This window comes from Cajanus cajan, chromosome 6 (genome assembly GCF_000230855.2).
Source record: "Cajanus cajan strain Asha chromosome 6, NIPB_CcT2T_4, whole genome shotgun sequence".
In the NCBI taxonomy this organism is placed as follows: Eukaryota; Viridiplantae; Streptophyta; class Magnoliopsida; order Fabales; family Fabaceae; genus Cajanus; species Cajanus cajan.
This window is the reverse complement of record NC_138522.1, coordinates 49,693,043-49,711,826: the sequence shown is the minus strand read 5'-3', so window position 1 is coordinate 49,711,826 and position 18,784 is coordinate 49,693,043. Positions and strand designations below refer to the sequence as shown.

The window sequence follows — 18,784 nt, the reverse complement described above, 5'->3', positions numbered from 1 at the left end:
TACTCTAGTAATTCAGTTTTTTAACATGTTCAAAATGAAGTTGTTTTCAACGACAACTGGTCATCATGGTATACTCATAGTTAGATTATGTTTTCATTTGCATACGACTTTAGAAGCATTCACAATTTTGGATTGAGTGAAACCTACCATTCTTGCTCAATCGATACTTTCTTTCGACAAAGCCATCAAGGTTAATACAAATAATAATGATTCATTCAGTAATTTCCAATAATGGTTCAGATTAAGTTGGTTTTTGGTGGCACAGTTTGTGACTTGTTGAGAAATTGGTTGTTATGTGGTTATCTGGACAATTATAGGTTTGCAACAAATTTCACAACCTAGTTTTATGCAATATATTATGGACTCCAAGTCTCCAATCAACAAAAATAGTAGCTAGAGGTTATATGCATGTTATGTGTAAAACTAATTCATTTATCTCACTTGAACTCGTTTAGCATGAAGTTTAGGTCCACCATCCACATGCTAGCATTATTGTTACTATACATTCCTTCATGTAATTTTCTTAGGACTTTTTCTTTCAATACACCTTGAGACAAGGACTGGTTGGCTGAAGAGGGAGCTAACTCTTGTTATTGCCTTTTATTTTTAGATGTGTGTCCATCATTTTCTATTGTAGCAAGTGCTATAGACACTTTGTTCATTAGACTTTAGTCTTTTCTATGTAATTGTTTTGGTTACATTTTCGTAGTAATAAAAAAAATCATAATTTACTATATATATTTAGTAAATTTATTAATTTTTATAACAGTTATCATAAAAATCATAATTTATAATAATGTTGTGCCTACAAACTTGAAAAATCTATGACAATTTTTTTAAAAGAACTTAATGTAATAAATATATTAATTATAATATATTTTTTTATATTGAAAGAAATTTAAATAAAGTCTTAATAATAAAAATTGTTTGATATATGTATAAAAAAAGTTCAATGCGAAAAGTATTTTGATACAATTATTTTGAAGTAAAAATTTTAAATTTTAGACTAAATTATACTTTTAGTTGTTTATCTTATTTTTTTAGATTTATTTTAGTCCTTTATTTATGAATATGTTTATTTTGGTCATTTATCTCTTATATTTAAATCAATCCAACCATTTTGAAATAATAATCATTTTTAATTTTATGATGTGATTTTGAATTAATTGTTGACTGATTCAATACTTGAAACTTGTAATATCATTTTTATCTATATAAAAACTATGAAATACAATTAACGTTTGAATCCAAACATGTTATAAACATAGTGAAAATTGTGTGAAAAATATATCTCATAAACAACTAGAATATAATACGAAATTAGATTTTTTAAAATTTTCTATTTTCACCATGTTTGATTTGAACTTCAATTGTGTTTAATAATTTTCATATAAGTGAATCAATAAAAAAAGATTCAAAATGACTACGTTGACTTAAATTTAATAAATAAATGACCAAAATAAACATTTTAAAAGATAAATGACCAAAATAAATCTAAAAACAAGATGAAAGATTAAAGTATAATTTAATCTAAATTTTATAATATATATTATGATTGTATATACATGTATGTATAATGTGTTGTGATTTAGAGTTTTATAATTACTTTTTAATGGAGTTATTAATTATTTAATTTATCTTATTCATTGATTATTAAAAAGTTATATATAATATAAAATATATATTATTATGTAAATTGGATCTTAAGTAGAGTCTTGATCACTTTATTATATATATGACTCTAATTTATAATGGGTTAATAATTTTTATATTAATAATATAATAAATAGAGCATGTTTTAATATTTTGCTTCTATTTAAAATGTTCATAATAATATTAATATTGGTTGTATAAATGGTAAAGGTTTTTATTTTTGACCTTAATAAAATCATATAGAATTTAAATTTTTACTTTAGATATAAATAAGTTATATTGAAAGGAAGTATATATCATTATATCTTGTATATATTTATAATGTTTAAAGTGAATTGATAATTATTTTTATTGATAAATATTTTATATGAATAATAAAATTATAAATAAAAAAAATTCAACATTAAAATTATGATTTTTATAAAATTTAGATATATTTTTAGTCCATTAATTTAAGGTATATTTTTTCCCTTGAATTTAAAATGAAATGATAATAAAATCAAATAATATTCCAAAGGATAAAAATTAAAAATCGACTTAGTGGTGGAATCCTATTATGAAAGAATTCAATTTAGAATAAACCACATGTTTTTCTAAGAATTTCGGGAGAATGGTACACTAGAGAAATTTTCGTCACTGGCACGTTTCTAAGAATAGGAGAAAGGTTGTTGTCGTGGCAGCTGGCAATGTCGATAATCTCTCGATCTTCGATGCGAGATCTATTGTCCCACCTTTCACTGCGAAACCTCAACACTACCCAATCCCATGACCTCACGTGATTATGAACGGTGTGATTCAACGGTGCAGAGATACGTTCCCGTGAGGAAGCATCAGGGTAAAAAGCTTTACGCTGCGTAACATGATACTTATCAACACTTACCGTGTCACTGCCACGAAAGTGCCAATGATTGGGAAATGCTGCTTTGACATTTGTGTTAAACATAAAAGCTTAGAACGAGTACAGATACTCGTCTATAGCCTCTGTATTCTGAAGGCAAACAAACACAGATCTATGTTATATTATATGAACTTCTTTCACTAAATTGGATTCCAAAGAGCCAATTGAGGCTCTGAGATGCACCATACATCACTCCTACTTGTGCTTTTCTGCGGACCGATAATTAATTGCTCACTCGGATATACATTTTATCATCATAATTTCCATTTAATTGCATTGCCTAATATCCTCGGACAAGGTAATAACGCAAGCTTTTAATGCTTAAATTCCTCACTTTTTCAAATTCGAAACATTCTAAACTGTAACATGAACAACTTAATCATTATTACATCATAAATTATTGTTACTATGTTTTCTTTGCAAACATTTTCTAGTCCTGACTTTGGTGTTTTTTGAAAAAATTCAGGTGAAAGGTGTAATGGCAGCGACGGAGAAGACTGTGACGGCAACGGATGCGGAGGCTGTGTGGTCGGTGAAGTGCTACTGCTGCGGGTTAACGGAGGAGTGCACTCCGCGTTACATTAACGGCGTTCGGGAGAGGTACGAGGGTCGTTGGATTTGTGGGCTTTGTGCTGAGGCAGTGAAGGAAGAGGGTTTGAAGTTAAAAGATGATGATGTTAGCACCGATGAAGCATTGAAGCGCCACATGAAGTTCAGATCTTCTACTTCCAGTCCTCCCAACAAACCCACCCTTGACTTGATTCTCGCAGTGAAGCACCTTCTATTTCGCTCTTTGGATTCTCCTAGGAAGGATTCTTTCACCTTTTCGTCACTTTCTACATCCCGCACATGTTTTTCACCTGGATCCTCAAAGGGAGAGCCACAATCTGAGAATAGAGAGGTAATTACTAGTGAGTGAGTGAGTGGTAACTGCTGATTCAATGGCAATGGCAAATTGGCATTGCCTTCTTTTAGTTATGTTTAATGTGTATTTCTAAGTGACCTTGTTTCTTTCTATTTTGTGACGTTTACGACTGAATGGATGATTTGGCAGGAATTTTCCTCCTTTGACTTCAGTTTAAATGTCACTTCTCTGTTTGATAATTCATTACTAGCAATGGAGTTTCCCTTCTTTGTCTATGTGGTTTACCCAATTCAGACTATGTATTACATTGAAACAAATGTTTAAACAAGTTGCTCAATCATGTGCATGTGTTTGTATACAATGCTGGGATTTCAATGAGGGACATTCGCTTTTTTGTTATAAGGCTTTTAAACTTTTAAATGAATTTGCAATGATTTTTATTATATGCTGAAGGTCGAGCACTGACAATTGTCAATGACAGCTACCCCTTTCATCCTCAGTGATCTATGGTATCCTATGTTACGCCACGCTGCTAACTAGCCTCAAAACAAATTAGATCCTTGTATAGTTCCGGAGGTATTACAATACAAATGCAAAGGACTCTTCAAACAAAACAAAATAATGTTGCTTTTTTATTTATAATTTTTGTTCCCAAATCAATGTGGTGGTGCATTTCTACTTGGTTGCGTTGGAGGAGCATAAGTGTTATCGAAAGATGCAACTATCTAACTATCCACCCAATTGCTAGATTTGACGAGGCATGAGAGATATCTAGAGTGTGTGCCAGTGCACCTTCACTCGTATGGTCTAACCCATGGGAAATGTAGTTTTTTATTAGGGGATGGAAGATGGGGTCCTTGTGCACAATGAGAACATTTACTTTATAGGCCCACCACCTGCACAAGATGGAAAGTGCTAAACCTTGCTGATAAGGATAATCAAACCGTGCAATCTTATCTGTAGTCTGCTACATACCATTCTTCTATTTTGGTTTATACATACGGTAGAGTTCAGAAATTGAATGAGGGTGATTCCAAATATATCTTTTGTTGTGTTTTTGAAATTGTCATGCCCCTGGCCCTTGTCAGTCCTTTGCTGCATCAATAATGTTTTGCTAGTGAGAATATGCACCCACCAATAATGTCTTTGCCTCACAAATTTCACCCTTGTTTTAATAAATTACGTACCCTTTTCTTAGTTATCAAAAGAAAACAAAAAAAGCTTTGATATGATATTAGAAGATAAGCTCTTTAGCATCTCGGTTGAAAGGGAATATCATCCGAATTAAAATAATTTCTGATGTGATGTCCATGCATATTCCACATTCTATTTCTCACTCGAGGATCGCGCATGAAGTCATGCTTGTGGACAAGGTGCATTGTTGATTATTCCGTTTGAGACGGAATATATGACATGACGGGTATTACACGATTGCTCTTTCGTGCTGCTTGTCTAGTTGTTCACGGCCTTATGTATTTGTCTGCTTAGTCTCTGTTTATTTAATTAGCTACATTTGACCTTTCTAAAGATATAATTTGTCTCTTTAATCAGAGTTATATTTAATTTATTGATTAAAAAAAATTGTATGTAATCATTTATAGAAATATTTAAATTCATTCGTTTGATTTTTCTAATTATAATTTTTTTACTCTTCAATGAGCCTCAATATATTTTACAAATTTTGATTAAAAATTACAATAATAATAATAATAAAATTTAAATTTAAAATCTTATTTATACTATTTCAACTTCTATCATTAAATTGATTTGAACTATTCAGAAATTTCAATTCTTTGAACGGATTATAAAAACAATCTTTGGTTCCAAATTTAACTATATTAAATTTTTGTGGCCTCTTCCTAAAAATGATTATAATGAATTACTTTACATTAATTCACTTTAAGTGAGTTAATTTTAAAAAAAATCCTCATCTATTTTCGTAGTAATTTTATCCGGTTAAAATTATCTTCATTCTCTTAGTCAGATATTTACTGATTTTTACCGTCTGTTTAAAGTATTTTGGTCAATAAGATTTTAGGTGTCATTTTCTTCTTACATTTTTCTAGATTTTCTTTAGACCTTCATTTTTCTAATTAAAAATTAACATTATTTATTTGAAAAGCAAAATGAATAATTTTCTTCTTTTTAACATTAAAAAGTTTTATTTTAATTATCCGATTATTTAAATTTAATGATAAGTTATTAAGTGAAAAAGGTCTAACATGATACTTAATAGTTAAACATTACATAAAATAATTTTTGGGTGTATCATTTTTCAATATATAAGTTTGAGTTTAACTATGACAAATTATTATTGTATTTTTCACAATATATAATTTTACATTGATACTTTTTTTACGAGTTTAATTGCATGTTTAGTAACATGTAAATCACTAAATCTTAAGGTATTAACTTTTCATTTTGTAGATTTTTTATGTTTTATTCATACATAACGATGCCAATGAATTTATATCTTAAAATCTTATGCAAATTATTTAATCTCTCACTGTTACTGACTTACTCTAGTAAATAATTATATATTTTCACTTCAATCGTGCATATACATATAATTAATATTTTTATTAAAAATATATTAAAGTAGTTATAAAATAATATACTCAACTTAGAGAAAATAACTAGAATCAGTCTCTAAGTTGAGTATATTATTTTATAACTACTTTAATATATATATATATATATATATATATATATATATATATACTAAACTTAAGGAGTAACCAAACTTCAAATCCAAAGCTGTAATATCACACTTGCACGTTGCACCAAAACATTGAATAAAAAATATTTGGCACATATTTTTGGATTTTTTCCCTTTCGGAAGGTAATTTTTTTTTATAAAAAAATCTTTAAATTTCCATTTAATAATTAACACCAAGATTTATAAATATAGATGCAGCTAAAAGTAGACCCTCATAACTTTCCGTCTTTAGAAAAAAAAACAATAAAATAACTTTTTTTAGAGTTAAAAAAAAAAATCCGTCTTTTAAGATTCAGTTTGCCGGATTTATTGATTTTCATATTATATATTTTTATATAGAGAAGGGTTCAAACAACACTGGTATAACTTTTATTAAGTGTTATATCGTTTAATAATTTTATATTAAATGTGAATTTTGAAAATTCAACCGTTAGATTGAAAGTTCATATCTCTTAGATCATATATGTCAAATTTTATTAAAATTAAGCAATAACTTGAAGGTAATTAAAGTGTTTATAAAATTATTGAGCAGTATAACACTTAGTAAAAATTACACCAGTGTCGTTTGAACCCTCCTCTTTTATATATATATATATATATATATATACTAATTCCCAATTCATCACTTACACCTTGGTTACAGATATTTGTAAAAAATAATATGATAAGCAGAGCAATTTTTAACTTTGTTCGGAGCTTACTTCCATATCTTAGATCCGATTGGAAAAGTTTCTTAATAAAATACTTATAAGAAAATAAAATAAAATAAAATAAGTTTTTAATATAAGCTAAAATTAATTTACACATGAATTAAAATCAAATTTTTAGAAATAATAAATAATTTTAATTAGATTCTTTCAAAAATTAAATTTCATTTATTATAAATTAATTTTAACTTATAAAATAAATGTACTTTTAAAAAATTTATTTTCTTGTTTTATATGTATTTTTGGTCAACTTTATTCAAACATGCCCGTGAAGTTTGTCTTGAAATGTTCCTAATTATTTTTTTTAAGACCCCAACATGTTCTTAGTTTCTTATCACGCATTATTACAATAATTTAAGAATAATTTATGCATTGTTATTATGTTGTAAATATATTAAAATTAATTTTTATTGTAATGACATGTCATGTCCCTTATACTTAATTTAACGGTTCCTACATGCAACGAGACAAAATATCATTTAATTACCTAAGATTCATATATAAGTAATATCTAGATATATGTACAATGAGGAGGATTTAAACGACACCGGTATAATTTTTATTAAGTATTACATCGCTCAATAACTTTATATTAAATGAATTTTATAAATTCAACCATTAGATTGAAAGTTCATATCACTTTATATGTGTATGTCAAATTTTGTTAAAATTGAACAATTTAAAAATAATTAAAATATTTATATTTTTTTAATATATTTTAAAATAAATATATTATGTTAATTTCATTTTTAAGGTTATTCGTGAAATTTTATAAAAGAACCAAACTGGTAGTACAAAAAATAAACTAATTGTACTGCACCTCGTCTGAAAAATGGAGCGTACCGTGGAATTTCGAATGAACCAGTTGGTCGTACGTAAATAAAACAATTTGGTACTTCAATGTCAACAATCGAACGCTCTAAAATTCAAATCTCCAACACAGACACAATTATATGACAGTAAATTTTAATAAATGTATAATTTGTTATATATATATATAACATTGATTTCTCAATTGGTGTTAAACTTCTTTTAGTGAAAATTCACTTTTACAGAACTAAATGAAATATACCAGCAAATTTGTTCAGATATCACCTTATATTTTGTATAAGAATTAATCACCTTACACTGTCAGTATAAATTTTTTTTACACTAACAACTAATTATATATTTTAATAGTGTCATGTCAGTTGCTTATTTAATGAAATAAAAATAAAATTAAATATTTAAAATATATAATTAGTTGTCAATATAAAAATCTTTACACTAGCAGTGTATGGATGATTAACTCTTTATATAATATTGTCTACCTCAACATTTCAACTTAAAAAAATTATAAATGAAATAATAATATATAACATACGTAATAAAATTTACATAGGTATTAAAATTCAGATTTTTTCTTACTCAAATATAATTTTAAAAAATGATATTTTTAAAATGATTATTTACACTCAATGTAACCTAATATATTTTCTTTAATTATTGTGTTTTTAACAATGATTGCATGTTGTGATGTTCAAAGGTGTGGTGTTGAGAGACAATTAAGAAACTCTTGAAGAGTCTTTAGATGTTCTAGAAGATTTTTCGACAAAGGTTCAGTTTGACATTGAAAGTAAATCATATAAGGTGTATTTTTGAGAATAGGGCCTTATAAACTCATTCTTAGAGAATTTAGATAGAAAAACTCAGGGAGGGAGAGACTTTGGTTGTTGAACCTTTCTTTTTCTTCTCCTAACTTCCCAGGGGTCTTAGAATTGTGCTTCTAGTAGTTGATAGTTGGTTCAAGGTGTTTGGGTTGAGAATCGAGCGGTAACATCAATTTTATACAAAGCTTCGATGTTAGCTTAAAGCCATCCTTGTTCTTCCTATCCTTTCTCTCTTTGCTCGAAGTCAAGGTGAGGGAGCTAAACTTGATCCTTGTTGAAGTTGTTGGTTCCTAGGATTCTTTAATTTTATGGTTGTATTGATGAATTTGAGGTGGAATATGGTGCATGTTGGGTTTTGGTATCTAGAATTCATGAAGGTGAATTTTGGTGACTTGATTCTAATTGTTGTTGCATGTTTCCATTTTGGTGTATAATGAGTTGTGAAAAATGTTTTTGTATGATATGTTGCATTGCCTATTTGAGATTTGTTGGTTTTTAGGTAGTTTGAGCCAAATTCGCGATCTGTTAAAGTGTAGAATTTACATCACATTAGGCACACCTTCATGACGTCGAACATGGCTCATGTTAGATTCTCTTTTCCTCGCTTATGTTGGGTGCAGGATTAGTGGCATCGGGTGTGAGATAGGGGAAAGTCTTTAACTTGTTCATGCCGAGCGTGGTTTGAATGGCATCAGGTGTGAAGTGAGAAAATTGACTCTACCTAGATTGACGCTGGGCGTGAGGAGAGAAAAACATCTCTACCTAATTTGGGGTCGAGTGTGGGACTACCCAATGATCTCTACCTAATCCACATTAGGCATGGTTTTAATGGCGTCAAGCGTGGGTGAGGTGGATGGCTCCCTATCTCAATGGCATTGGGCATGGGTTGCTTTGAAAATTCTTGTTATTTGTATGATCAAATGGTGATCATGAATATGTTACATGAATCTATTGCATGTTGTATGATGATGAGTGTTATTTATTTTATAGATATTAATCTACGATAATATGTATAGATGTTATAATAGTGGATTGTTAAGGTGCAATTACATTGTAAATGGATTGATGTTGTGAGACCTATATTCATTGACTTGAGGTAATACATATAGATGTATATTATTGGGGTGTGATCCTGATAATGCTTTAGACATGATTTGTTGACCTATTGGGGTGTTGATACTGAGAATGCTTTAGGCATGATTTGTTGACCTGTTAGGGTATTGATGTTAAAAGTGTTATAGACATTTAGACATGTTAATTTACTTAAGACTAGAGGAGAGATTCTGTTTGAAAGTTTGATATCCCATTATATGGATATTGGTATGATCCTTTACAAGTCTAGTTGTTAAAAACTCTCATTAATTAAATGTTATCTCTTGGAGTAGATTGTTGAATCTCTTTTAGATCTTTAGTTGATGTTGGAGTAAGGTATGAAATTAAGGGTTACAAACTTTAACTAATTATCAGAGAGATGTGTGGTATCGCGAGGATAGTTGGGTTGTAATCCACAGGGGACTTGATTAATGCATATCAATGTTGTGCTAAGTCCATACCCAAGTTATATTATATTGATGGTAGTACTAGACTTTCCTAGTTTAAATGACGACACGTGAGAAATTATGTGTAGGGATTGATATTTCAATTAGTTGTTGATCTAACAAACATGAAAGGTGTGAAAAAGATTGGTTGATTCAATAGAGTCAAGTCACTTAGACTGCTTATATTGGTGTAGGAGATCATTGTAGGTGAATACATGACGACGCATTGAGGTATATGCATATGATGTGGTGTTACTTGGTGTTGTTCATATGCTTTGATGATTACATGGTTGTATAGCATGGTTATGATATAAGTTTGATTTATTTGAGTTATTTGCTTTTTAAACTTGTTGATGCCATGTAGAGTGTTGTATGATGTAAGCCATGAGTTACATGTTGGATGGTTTTCATGTCGTTGTCAATAGTATATTACTCCCTCTGTTTTTATTTCATAGTCATTTTGTCAGTTTTATTTTTTTTCATTGTCATTTTACTAAAATCAATGACTTATTAATTTTTTTTCTTCCATTTTTACCATTGATAATTAATGTATGTTTAATGAACAATGTGTCTATTTATTTCTAATGTCTACGTATTTTTTCTCCAACTACCTATGTGAAGTTAATGTTGCATTTATAAGGGCAATATGTTCCCAATGAAATACTATTAAAAAAACAGAAAAAGGAAAGCTATTTACAAGACTCTTTAACTTTAGAAAGGGTAGAAGACTCCATGGATGTGATTGAAGACTCTTTAACTCTACAATATTACCAATAATTAAAATAATAATAATTTGTGAAAAGAAAAAAATGTAATGAACACATAATTCTATACAAATATGATTTGAAATTATTTAAATTATATATTTAATATCAGTGATATTTTTAAAATTAAATTATATATTTATTCATCTAATTTAAATTTCTTTTTTAAAAGAACTCATTTTTGTTTTTAAAAAAATGACCTCAATACCAATTAAACTTCATGGATGTGCCTTCGTACTTAAAACAGTGCAAATGCTCATGGATATGACATGTTTAATAGAGTAACATTACTAAAGATTAAAAGTTTACCTTTCATACCAATATACAAATGAGTTCCTTCATCCATGCTAACATCAGATGGCAAATCATTTAAATCAAACAAAAGTTGAGCTGGACAGGACGTTATTGGAGAATCTGGAACATCGTTGAGATTAGGAATGAAGCTCTTTGCAACATCAATATTTAAATCTGGGAGCCGAGGATGAATTTCTTTTGCACAATTTTGTTAACCATCTTCACTATCCATTTCTAATTGTGTGAATTCAATATTCAAATCTGGAATTTTATTTGAATCCATGTTAGTAGAGATGTAATTTTCTTGAGCTTAAAATGAGATATATATAGTGAAGTTATTACAAATCTTTTGGAGGGAAATAGTAATCTTTTGGAGATAAGCAAATTTTAGATCAATGCATTAATTCATGGACATGTATAATTAAATAGAGTAGGTTACAGTTGACATGTGTAATCAATGCATTAATAATTAATGGAGTAGATTACAGTTCAACATTTTCAAAAATGCAAAAAAAATAAATAAAGGGTAGAATAGGAAAGTAAGTAATAAATATTTTTGAAAATTAAAATATCAATCATTTTCTTAAGTCCCGTGCAAAACCTTAAACGACTATGAAATAAAAACGGAGGGAGTAATATTTTATCTATACTTGTTACATGTTGATTTTTTTTTTAAATTTAGTTTATCATTACATGTTTTCCCGGTGGTTAGACTACGATAATATATTTTTTTTATGGGAGTAGGACAATATTAGCTGGAGGTAAGACATAGTTTTGTGTGGCCATACTGATGATGACAGATTTGATTAGTTGAGACTACTCTGATGTAGTTGCTTTTGGTAGAATTGTTTGACCCACAACTAGGGGTGTGCAAAAAAACCGAACCGAACCGAACCATTTAAAACTGAACCGAACTGATCCAAAAAATAACCGATCCAAACAAGAAATATCCGAACCAAACCGGTTTTGAAAAATCTAATTAACCGAACCATTTTATTGAAACCGGATTGGATCAAAAACAGTTTTAAAAATCCATTTTAACCAAACATCAAAACACGGAAAGCAAGTTACCCAATCCGAATCTCCTACCCAGTACGCGGAGCTATTGGCTATTGCTGCGAAACATAGTCCTGACTCCTGAGTCGGTGAGTCCACGACTCTACGTCCCCAGACTCCCCACCACTGTGCTAAATCCCTATTTCCCAAAAGGCCAAAACCCCTGATTTTAACCAAACGCGGAGCTATTGCTGCGAAAATCCAAACGCGGAACGCTGTTGCTGCGAAAATCCAAACGCGAAACACAATTTGAATGCCTCAAATTTGACTTGAAGAATAAAAAAGAATGTGGAACGTGAAAAGGAATCAGGCTAAACATGTTCACAGATCAGCTGGGTCAACGACTTGCATAGCTCAGACAATGATTCACTCAAATTGGCCCAATCATTCACTTAATTCACTTCATTCTTCTCGGATAAAATTGCCATGACAAAAGTATTTCATCTCATGTTCTACATAGGATAAATGTATTTCTTATATCAGCATTACAATTAAGGTTATATAGTTTTAAAATCTGGTTAAAAAAATCTGGTTAAAAATCTATTTCAAAAAACCGGTTTCAAAAAACTGGTTTCAAAAAACCGGTTTTAAACCAGTTTTAAACCGGTTTTTATCCGATCCATTTTGGAAATGGATTAATCCATAAATCTGGATCAGCTATCCGATCCATTAATTAGGTTCGGTTCAAAATCGGATCAGTAAACTGGATCGGATCAGAATCTACTAAACCAATCCATTTAAAAGCGGATCGGATCGGTTTGGATCGGTTTTTAAAAAAAACCGATCCATGCCCACCCCTACCCACAACTTAAGATTAATATTTAGTGTTGAATTATTGTACATAATTTATATATTTGTGTAGTTATTTTATATCTTTAGTTGTTATTTTAAATTTTACGTGTATATATTATTGTACATGAGGAGAGTTCAAATGACACCGGTATAACTTTTACTAAGTGTTACACTGCTCAATAAATTTATATTAAATGTGAATTTTGTAAATCCAACTGTTAGATTGAAAGTTCATATCTCTTAAATCATATTTACAAAATTTTATATTAATCCAAGATGATTTGATACTTCATTTTTATAAAACAAAATTGACGTAATATATTCATTTAAAAATATATTAAAATATGAACACTTTGATTACCTTCAAGTTGTTGTTCAATTTTAACAAAATTTGACGTACACGTATAAAGTGATATGAACTTTCAATCTAACGGTTGGATTTATAAAATTCACATTTAATATAAAGTTATTGAGCGATGTAATACTTAGTAAAAGTTACACAGGTGTCGTTTGAAAGTTCATATTTAAGATTATTTGATACTTCATTCTCGTAAAACAAAATTAACGTAATATATACATTTCAAAATATACTAAAATATGAACACTTTAATTAGCTTCAAGTTGTTGTTCAATTTTAACAAAATTTGATATATATGATCTAAGAGATATAAACTTTCAATCTAATGGTTGGATTTTTAAAATTCACATTTAATATAAAGTTATTAAGCGGCGTAACACTTAGTAAAAATTACACTAGTGTCGTTTGAACCCTCTTTATATATATATATATATATATATATATATATATATATATATATATATTTGTATATATAACAAGAACCTATAATTTTTTAAGAAACATTGTTTCTTAAAAATAATTTTTTTGCATAAATTTCTCAAGTAATAATTTTCATGAGGTGTTGAAAAATTAACTTTGTTAAGATAAAAATAAAATGTTAATACATTAAAAATATTATATTACATTTATTTATTTTATTCAATACAGTAAAAAAATTTGCTTATCAAATAATATTTATAGAAATACAATCAATCAAATATATTTTTATTATTCTTAAAATATGGTTCACAAATTTATGATTCTTAAAAATCATGATTTATAAGAATGAAAAAGTTTATCGTATTTTTTTTTTTATTTTAAAAAAGCTAGTCTTTTAACCTTTGATTATTGAAAATTCTATGTTTTCCTAACCCTATATTTAACCGAGAGAAAGGAATTAAAGAGAATGAAAACAAATATATGAGAATTAATTAAATAAAAAATAAAAAATAAAATAAAATAAGATAACATTTATAATTAAATAATAGAATAAGATTTAATAATGATCATTATTTTTAATTATATTCGTATTAATAATTAATACAATAATAATTTAAAATTAAATGAAAAGAATAAATTCATTATAGACTTGTTTGTTTAAATTTTTTAAAACATATTTTTAATAAAATAAACAGTTTTATATATTTATATAAACTACTTCTTAAGAAGAAGAAAAAATAGTTTTATTTTTTAACAAATAACTCTTGTCTACTTCTATAAAAAATGGTTTTTAAAACAAACTGAATCTTATTTTTCAGAAGAGACAATAAAATATACAATCCAAAGAGTACAGCATGGTTAATTATACTTAATATATTTGAAAATGGTAATGGAAGTTTATAGATGAAAATGAAATATTAAATAAAGATATTTTACGTAAAATGTAATAATATGTTGTACGCATTAAATATTATTAATAAAAAAACTGTACAATTAATTTTTAAAAAATAAAATAAAAAGTTGTAAAAAAATAATAATATGATATTTGATATTTGTTAATTTAGTTACCTGCAGGAGTCAAAATCGAGGACATTTTAGGAACGGAAGCATCGTGACAGCGTAATAAAGAAGCGAAGACAACTAATAACTGCTGCACAAGCATTGTTGTCATCGTAGTTGTGTTTCATAAATTTCGGCTAAGCTTCGAAACCCAGAAACCCATAGCCAAGATGATGCACATGACCTTTTATTGGAGCAAGAACGTCACTCTTCTAATCGGTTCATGGAAGACCAACGATTGGACCGAGTATATCCTCTCCTTGTTCGCGTGCCTCGTCGTTTCCGTTTTCTACCAGGTTCTCGAGAATCGCCGCATCCGCCTCAAGCTCATCGGCGCCGGAAAGCCCTTCCCGCCGGAGATCGAGACCCCTCTGCTGCGCCGGAAGCTCGCCGGAAACCGCGCCAAGGTGGCCGGAGCGTTTCTCTTTGGCCTCAGCTCCGCGATCGGGTATTTGTTGATGTTGGCCGTTATGTCCTTTAACGGAGGGGTCTTCGTCGCCATCGTCGTGGGTCTCGCTATTGGTTACTTCTTCTTCAGGAACGAGGGCGAAGATTCCCTTATCGTGGACACTTCTTGTGCTTGTGCTTAAATTATATCTTTGTAAATTGTAATTACTTTTAGATCTTCCAATTTCCTATGCTAATACTTGTACTACTTGGTTTTTCATTATTCTGTTTATTTTGTATATTGTAATATTTTATTTTCCTGTTTTAATTTAGCCTTCTTGTTTCTCCAATTTGGGATGTGTAATTTCATATTGTAATCGTAACCAAGATGGCAAGATACAATCGCCAATGGGAACTCTCGATTCTAAAGATGAATTTATTTTGTGGCAGTGTTTTATATGTAACAAAAAAAATCTTGATGCCTCCGTTATTGCTTACTTGACAGAGGGATCTCTATTTCAGATAACTTGTGTAGTTCATGTTTCACCTCAAACACCATTCACTTGCTATACTACAACTCTCTATTCCAGACCAAAATCAGACGCAACTAGTTAATTACTTACATTTAGCTTCTTTGTAGACAATCCCTTACAAACTAAAATGGCAAACACATAATTTTCATTTTTCTTCTTCTTATGCTATCTGCTATGTTTTATCTACGCTGCTGATACCATAGACAAAGGACTCTTTAATGCCCTTTGAGGATATCTCATTGGCTACTTTCACTTACCGCCACATACACAAACGGTCCTATGATGACATCTTCAAAATCCTGAGGTGACTCTAATATCTTTACCACATCACTCATATTGGGCCTTGGATTGGGGTGGTGGCTCAAGCATTTATAGGTCAATGCAGCAACTTTTAAAGCTCCTTTCATAGGAAACTGCCCTTCCAATCTTGGGTCTATTATATGGAGCAGCTTTCTTTGATCTCTCAAAAGAGGCCTTGCCCATTCGACCAGGCTTCGCTCTCGATTGGGTCGGGTCTTGTCCACTACCCTTCTTCCCGTTAGCAATTCCAACAAAACCACTCCATAGCTATATACATCACTCTTGGTGGAAAGGTGACCTAGGAAATTAATCAAGTTACAACAACAGAATAAGGCTTTTTGATTGTAGCAAAAACAAAATTGGTCAATGTTATATAGTAAATGAAATTCTCTCTATACCAGACATGATGTACTCAGGAGCAGCATAGCCTCGGGTTCCCATTATGCATGTTGTTGTTACATGTGTTTCTTCCCCTTCAGGACCATCCTTAGCAAGCCCTAGGTCTGATAATTTAGCAGTGTAATCCTGAATTTGGAAAGAATTTAATTGAAATTACACTGATAATTCTAATTATGGATTGTCACATAAGTGAAAAATTATTAACTTGTTTAATATTTACTTTAAAAATCATATATGTAACGATTTTTAGTTGGATGACTAGCACTAGCAGCTTATCAAAATTAAACTATAACATAAGATAAAATAAATAATCATCTATTGCAAACTTAATTTCTTTATTGCATATGATATGATGATGTAGGCCACTAGGAGACACATCATCATCCTTCAGAATAGAGATTGAGCATACCGAATCTAGTAAGATATTTGAAGTCTTGAAATCCCTGTATATTACAGGTTTATCTGTTTCGTGAAGGAAGGCCAAACCCTTAGCTGCACCCAATGCTATCTTCATCCTGGTTGACCATGGTAAGGCCGCAGAGTATCCTGCTACAACAAAACTTAAGGCTTAGTATACTTTGTGCTATTGGCAAGAATTTAATTTCCAAATATTTATGTGAGATTTTCTTCTCAATATACATCCTCAACAATCACGCCAATTCTCATCAGTATCCATATAAAACAAGTAGAATACTATAATTGAATTCATTAGATGTGCTTGATAATAATTAAGACAAAAAAGAATATCCAAATTATTTTGTCATCGAACTACCTTGATGGTAAAATTTGATTGGACAGAGTTATTAATACTACTGTTATAATCAATCAGAAAAACACGCAGAAAATGATTCTGTGACTTTCTACTGGATTTCACTCCTTGATGGGGGAAAAAGAGAGACAAAAGCATAAAAAAAGGGGTAGAATAAAGAAAAGAAACATACTTCTGAATAGTTGATTCTCCAAGCTGCCTCTTGCCATGTATTCATACACCAAAAGCCTGTGTTCCTCCTCACAACAGTACCCAATTAACTTTACAAGATGTGGATGCCTCAGCTGTCCAAGAAATATAATTTCCGCCTATAAAAGAAAATATTTGGCAAGCTAGTATCAGTTTTGTTCAGATATTTCTAAACCATGTTCTATAGCTAGATTTTATTCATTGGAGTTTGGAGTAGTACTTTAAATTGATTTTTGACTAATATTGGAGATTTGGAATGGGGTGAAAAAAAAAAAAAAACTAACCAGCCACTCCCTGTGACCTTGCAAGCCATCCAAGTCAAGTCGTTTCACAGCTATAGACTGAGCCTTCAAACCAGGTCTAAGTGTGTCATCAACAAAACCCTTGTACACAGGTCCAAACCCTCCTTCACCAAGAAGATTACTCCATGAGAAATTATGTGTTGCTTCCCTCAGCTCATCTAGTGTGAATGTGTAAAGCTTTGGACCAACCAGGGAAATAGAAAGATCTTCAATTGCCTGAGGGGAGCTAGGAATGCTTATATCCGAGAGACATAACCTTTGGAAGGAACCATGTTTCAAAACCTCTTTTTCTGATTCCTCCAAGGAACATTGAGTCTTGTAACAACTTAAGATCAACACAAAAGACTTCCATGTAATCTTTTTAGAACTCATCTAGAATCAGTATGTATGTGCAATGCTCTAGTAAAACCCCTCCCTTTGCTCTTAAATCTAGAGAATTATAAAGACAAGATAGAAGATGGCACTTAAAATATTAAGTGAAGGGTGAGAAATTTATAGCACATACATTCTCCCAAGTCCTAACTACCCTTAGAAAAAAACTTCAGCGAGATTCCTTGACTTCTAGACACCTCTTGAATACGGTTCCCACATTCCCAATTGGCAGAGTTACACTACATGCATGAATGGTTTTTATTTTATTTTATTTTCTGTCACGATATTTTTTATATCATAATTATAAATTGTTGTCTTATGTTCAATTAATTAGATGTCAAGTAACTTAAACTTGCCTACCTGTTGACTTCAATGTTACCCTACACTTCCCCAACCCCTTACAAACATGTATGCATTTCCATTTTGTCTGTCTTGCAATCTAGTCATGCACTTATTTTTGTTTAGCAGTTGATGAACATTCCCGGGAAGGTCCAATAATTTGACATAATTTGCCAGGTGCATAACCAACAATTCCATTATCGAATCTTTTGATGCACTTTGGACGGTTTTATTCATTTATTTATTCAATTGATATTTCCCAGTTTTTGGTAGGTCACGCTTCTCTGTATTGTTATTGTTAAGATGTCAACTTCAAACATGGCAACCCGACAATTAGACGATCCTTTGAAATTTTTAATGTGATAATCGAGAATATATAGCTTCCAGAATTAGGACACTAAGGAGTTGGCATTCATAGAATT

At 30.0% G+C, this 18,784-nt stretch overlaps 3 protein-coding genes across 3 annotated transcripts; 2 read left to right on the top strand and 1 right to left on the bottom strand.

Moving 5' to 3' along the window:
* Positions 1-2,452: 2,452 nt before the first annotated feature.
* LOC109816118 (uncharacterized) lies at positions 2,453-3,794 on the top strand. The gene is made up of 2 exons (XM_020380993.3): positions 2,453-2,849; positions 3,018-3,794. The coding sequence occupies exon 2, from the start codon at positions 3,030-3,032 to the stop codon at positions 3,468-3,470; it is 441 nt and encodes a 146-aa protein (XP_020236582.1). The 5' UTR covers positions 2,453-2,849; positions 3,018-3,029; the 3' UTR covers positions 3,471-3,794.
* An 11,034-nt stretch (positions 3,795-14,828) lies between these two features.
* LOC109816111 (copper transporter 5.1) lies at positions 14,829-15,509 on the top strand. The gene has a single exon (XM_020380982.3). It carries the CDS (start codon positions 14,943-14,945, stop codon positions 15,360-15,362), a length of 420 nt encoding a protein of 139 aa, XP_020236571.1. The 5' UTR covers positions 14,829-14,942; the 3' UTR covers positions 15,363-15,509.
* A 238-nt stretch (positions 15,510-15,747) lies between these two features.
* On the bottom strand, positions 15,748-18,536 carry LOC109816110 (EPD1-interacting receptor-like cytoplasmic serine/threonine-protein kinase 5A). The gene is made up of 5 exons (XM_020380981.3): positions 17,634-18,536; positions 17,333-17,468; positions 16,801-16,937; positions 16,391-16,517; positions 15,748-16,290 (listed from the first exon to the last, which is right to left on the bottom strand). The coding sequence occupies exons 1-5, from the start codon at positions 18,021-18,023 to the stop codon at positions 15,929-15,931; spliced, it is 1,152 nt and encodes a 383-aa protein (XP_020236570.1). The 5' UTR covers positions 18,024-18,536; the 3' UTR covers positions 15,748-15,928.
* Positions 18,537-18,784: the final 248 nt, after the last annotated feature.